General features: G+C 39.0%; 1 protein-coding gene across 1 annotated transcript; it reads right to left on the bottom strand.

Moving 5' to 3' along the window:
- Positions 1 to 280: 280 nt before the first annotated feature.
- BOLA3 (bolA family member 3) lies at positions 281 to 1,939 on the bottom strand. Its single transcript, XM_015811156.2, has 4 exons — positions 1,878 to 1,939; positions 1,627 to 1,753; positions 1,062 to 1,150; positions 281 to 733 (listed from the first exon to the last, which is right to left on the bottom strand). The coding sequence occupies exons 1-4, from the start codon at positions 1,914 to 1,916 to the stop codon at positions 659 to 661; spliced, it is 330 nt and encodes a 109-aa protein (XP_015666642.1). The 5' UTR covers positions 1,917 to 1,939; the 3' UTR covers positions 281 to 658.
- Positions 1,940 to 5,389: the final 3,450 nt, after the last annotated feature.

Genomic DNA, 5,389 nt, shown 5'->3' with positions numbered 1-5,389 from the left:
ATTTGTCTGAAATGGTATAGGGTTTCTTGCCTGAGCAGGGGGTTGGACTTAATGACCTCCAAGGTCCCTTCCAACTTTATTATTACATATCTCCTCTCATCAGGGCATGCGGCCGCAAGCGGCTGCAGAAGAACTCGGGCAGCGGCACGATATGTGTCAGGGTGTGAGAGGCCTGCCTGTAGTGGTCCTAAGGTAAAACATCCCCTGAAAATAAGATCTTATGCCTCTTTTGGAGGGAAAAAAAATAAAAGACCAGGTCTTATTTTCAGGGAAACACGGTAATATTATTAGCATTCCCCCATCAGAAATTTCAACAAAAGCAGCAGCAATTTATGTTATGTTTCAAGTAAATTACCATCTGAACCATGACAGAGCTTTGAATTAAAAAAAAGAGCAAGATAATGTTGCAAATATTTTTTCCTATTTTTCATTCTTGGCTTTAATACCATGGATAAGGAGACTTTCACTATAACTTCAGCTAGTCTTTTTGAAAAAAAAATATCCAATACAATTAAATGTTCAATCTGACATAAATATTGCTGCGGAAACCAGGCATTGGTGATTGGAAGGGGGGAAAACAAAATACAACCCACTGTTTTTAGGATTTTCCAGTGAGCATCTTCTCATAACTTCTGAAAAGCACAGTTTTCGTGTGCTATCAGTCAGTTCTGTGCTTGGGAACAGAAGTGAATATCCGCAGTCCATGCATTGTTTTAATTTCTTCACTTAGAGCCTAGAAGAAGGAGGCATTGTAAACAGCTATGCAAACGAAAAAAATTATTTCAGGCACAAACTGGCAACATATAAAATATATAAGCTATCAACTCATAGGATAAGAAACAAGTCCAAATACTAAATATAGCAGCTTGTACTTTATTTATAACAGCATTTCCAGGCCACTGTTGAGAACAGAGCTCCTCCCAACTAAAACTAGGACATCCAAAGAGTGTAAAAGAGTAGCAAGAGAAGCATGCATGAGGTCTGGAGGAGTAAATAATTGGAAATGCTTGAAATCCAAAGTTCCCATAGAATTCCCATAGCATGAAGTTCCACCTGCTTACCTGATTGACCATTTGGTGCTGCTGAATTGTTCTCTTTTCCTTAAACTCTTCTGATTCTATATGTATTTCATACATTGCTCCACAACCACCTTGACAAAATGAGTTAATTTTATCACATTTAGGGATTAATGTGCTCCAAATATTTCAGCTGTTTAAACTTCATGTTTTTTAATCTTATTAAGACTATTTTAAGTAGAGATCATGTTCCTATCATGGGAAATAAGTATTTCATAACTGAATATAGAAAGCAGTAGCTCACAAGCAGAAAATCACAAAGTTATTTGTAAATTTTAACTGTAAGGAAGCATATTTTGAATAATATGAAGCTCATTTTAGGTATCGTTCAGACTAATGTTTACTACAGATCAGCTGGATTCTCAGTTAACACAATACCTTTCTTCAAATCTGACGTTGCAGCAAAATGACCACTCTGAAGGTAAGACGAGAGCTCTGGCCGCAGAATCAGCAGACAAACCCTCCATTTCATATCCAGGCCCGGCACGAAGAGCCTCACAGAAAACCCTCAGAATACCACAGAGATCTCAGGAGAGACGCCTCTCCTTACCTGAGATATCGACGACCTTGACCGCAACAGCGCGAGGAAACTTCTCCTGAAGGACTCGCGTCATCCGAGTTTCCCCCTCGGTTTGGGAAGCCAAGGATCGCCCTCCGCGGCACAGAAGAAAAGCGACCTGGCGGGAAACGGAAACGACTCTGGTTAGCAGGTTCAGCTGGATCGAAGCCCCGGGGGAGACGCTCCTCCGCGCCCACTCCGGCCCTTCGGTCGCCCTCCGCGGCTCCCTGCCGGGCACCCACCTTCTTCCGGCAAGCAGGGAACCAGGACCCAGCGGCCATGATGCCGAGATGTCAGAGGCGCCGACCGATGACGTAGAGCTCGCGTCCTCGCCGTCAAGAGGCGTGGCTGAGGGGCGCGTCGGTGACGTGACGGCCGAAGGGCGGCGGTGGTCCCTGGCTTGCTGCCCCTCGCCGGATTTCTGTTCTGTTCTGTTCTATTCTGTTCTATTGCAAGGAGTCCAAAATGACCTGAAGGGGCAACTTTCAAGCATATATGTGACATACTAATAGTCTTTCTAGTTTCTGTGTCTTAACTAAGAAATATTTCAAATTAAATATATGACACATATTACATGTATTTGCAATTTACTCATATTCTTGTATTGTGATGCACAAATTTATATTTGGTTGCACCATTTTTTTCTACACATGGCATGTCGGAGAGCAGGGGGTTGGACTAGATGACCTCCAAAGTCCCTTCCAACTTTATTTTTATTATTATTATTATTATTATTATTATTATTATTATTATTATTATTATTATTATTATCATCATCATCATCATCATCATCATCATTATTATTGTAGTTGTAGTAGTAGTAGTAGGTAGGAGGAGGTTTGTGCATTAATTTGGTGATAGTCTTGGAGGAAGCTCAGAAGGGTGACAGGAAGAGAGAGATACAGGTATAGAACCAGAGATATTCACATATATATTGAAAACAAAGCCATTCATAATGTGTTTTTATGTATTGGTAATATCTAGTTCCTATCCGATTTAATGTCTTGAAGTATTAACATCTATCTCCATATAAATAAATAAATTAAATGAATGGTGATTTTCTAAGTAAATATGTGGCCTGCAGGGATCCTTATGTAAGGTTTAATTTTCTATTCAAGTTTGTGTTGCCTGTAGATCACATCGTGAGTGGATGTAAGCTGAGGACATTACCAGTCCAGTATCTGATTTTAACACAAACAATTCTGTGCTTCAATGGTTAGATGGCCTAGACATTGATATTTGAACTGAGATCTTTTTAACATTTAGATGTTACTGTGTTTCATTAATCTAGATGAAATGTTTATATTGTTAGTCCACGTATTATATGCCCTGCCCTAAATAAATGCTATTGAAGCTTGTCACCACTGATATCGATGATGGATTCTGCAGCCTGTTCACCAAGGACCAGATTTGCCTGGCTGCTACTGGCAGATGCAGGTAGAAAAATAAAAACATTTCACCACTGTAGTCCCCATGATGTAATCCCTAATAGGGGTTCTTACTCATGCTGAATCAGATGCACACCTTTCATTTTCCTCCAGTTATGATCCTTTGGTCTCTTCTTGCACTTCACTTCCTGAAGCTCCTCAGTAAATCAGGATGTATCTTGGGATTGCCTCCCAGGGAGAGGCCATGTAGGAGCAATACAGTCTCTTGCCTACTCTAGGCCATAACCAAGGCCTCAACCAAACTGCCCACCAGACCCTCAGAAAAAGGCCCAAGCTCTCTCTAAAAGGAAACCAAGTCCATCAGTTGCCGGGACTGGGCAATAAAACAGGTCCTGAAGCCTGGAATGTCATGAACCTCCATAAACATATGGGCTTTTTGGCTAGATTCAGAAGATGAATTGTCTGCTCTTGTTTCTGTTATAGCCAAGGCTAGAATTAGCTAAATAAGTAATAGGTTCACGTGGTTTGATTAACTACTGCTTACTGAAAATCACAATTGGCTGAGATCACAGAGCACACTACATCACAAGCCTGCAAACTAAATAAACTTATTGTGTCATCCCAGACTGACTAACCATTAGCTTTAAGGAACCAGTTGCCTGTGCTTGGTTCAGAACTGTTTCACAAAATGATTTTGCCTGCACATAAGTAGTGAAGACCACCCTTGCAATATGCCTTTCGGTTGGTGAAAACAGTTTCATAAATAGCCTGTCCTAGACCCTGATCAAATTCAACTGCATTTAGTATCTTGCTCGTCTTGGATTTGTAAATGGATATACTTAAGTGTTTAAATTCAAAATGCCTTTTAAAAGACTCTTAAATGATTGGATTTTTTAAGGGGGAATGGGTTGAGTAGAGTCTAAAATACTAAGATGAACCCAAGATGGGACTCAGTGCAGCCAGAGCGCCCATGGAGTGGTGGCTACCAATTCAGCCACGCTGTTGACAGAAGAAGGGCTGGAGATTAAGATAAGGGAAGGAGGGGGAAGCCATTTCTTGTTCAGTTGTGAGGAAAAATAAATGACAGAGCTAAAATAAAAATGGAATGGGATTGCATGAGAGGATAGATCTGTGGGCCATATATCCAGAACAGGACAGCCCTGTATTTGTTGACTGAGAGAAAAACACACAGAATTTGAGTGCAAAAAATAAATATAAAATTTATTAAAACACCCACAATAGTTTAAAGATATCCGGAATAATACATTTCACAAACCAGTTGGCTGTGTAACATAATAAAATACAAATTAAAAAAAAAGAAAGTTTCATACTTGCCATTTTTTGCATCCTAGAAATAAATTTGCCAAGACATTGATGGGGGGAAAAGTATGAAAGAAAAAAATACAAGGAAATTATACAAAATAAAATTATCAGCATAGACTTACTGTACTAAGGTTATCTACAGTTTAATACACAAGTCCTATTGCCTTGAGACATTGTAAATCTACCGTTTGTCAACCAACCCCAGATAAAACTTCATTTCAAGTAGCCACAGTCAAATCAACAAAGACATCTTCAAGTGTGGTCGCACATTGGCCTCCGCTGGAGGTCTCGTTTACCCAATATGAATTCAAGGAGACAAGAAATCAAACACCGTGAGTAGTCACAGCCTTCGGTTAACTAAACTGAATTAGTCTGCCAAATCTAAACTGGTCTTTTCCTCATTGTTTTAAATTAAAAAAAACATTTAAAAGACTGATATAAAATGTGTTTAAAAGACAGATATGAATGAAAAATAAATGCCAAAAGCCAGCTAAATAGATATTTCCAGAAACTGAATAGCAGGGAGTAAATCTCCAAAAGCGGGAGCTAAAATGAGAAAAAGCAACCAAAAATTGTTTGTAAAATAACAATAAATCCCTGATACTGGAGCAGAAGAAAACATAGCCAGTTTGCTTTACTATGCTTGGGCAAGAAGACAAAGAATAATATTTTTTTTAAAAAAGCAACTCTTTTGACCATGTAATAATCATCTTTCTGCATGCAAAAACTCTCAATGCATTCATTGCTTTTAAAAGGGACAGCAATAAGATTAGTTTGCTATTCAATGTAACAGCTACATTTCGCCATTTTGAAAACAATGTTCCAGATATTAAAAGTGTAAAATGGTATCATTTAAAGGTATATTTCACTGAAGCTTTAATCCAATTGGATATATTGCTAACGAACATTTGCACACCAGGTTAAATTTTGTCATGATCATCCTGCCCTGATCTTGCTTTGATTTTACTAATCAGCCACGCAGGGATCACCAGATGGTAGCTTTGAAATGTCATGTCTTTTTGTTTGTGCATGATAATAAAACC

Source organism: Protobothrops mucrosquamatus, unplaced genomic scaffold (assembly GCF_001527695.2).
Source record: "Protobothrops mucrosquamatus isolate PMUCROS unplaced genomic scaffold, P.Mucros_1.0 scaffold31, whole genome shotgun sequence".
In the NCBI taxonomy this organism is placed as follows: domain Eukaryota; kingdom Metazoa; phylum Chordata; class Lepidosauria; order Squamata; family Viperidae; genus Protobothrops; species Protobothrops mucrosquamatus.
The sequence above is the reverse complement of the archived record's forward strand: the minus strand, read 5'-3'. Positions and strand labels throughout refer to the sequence as shown.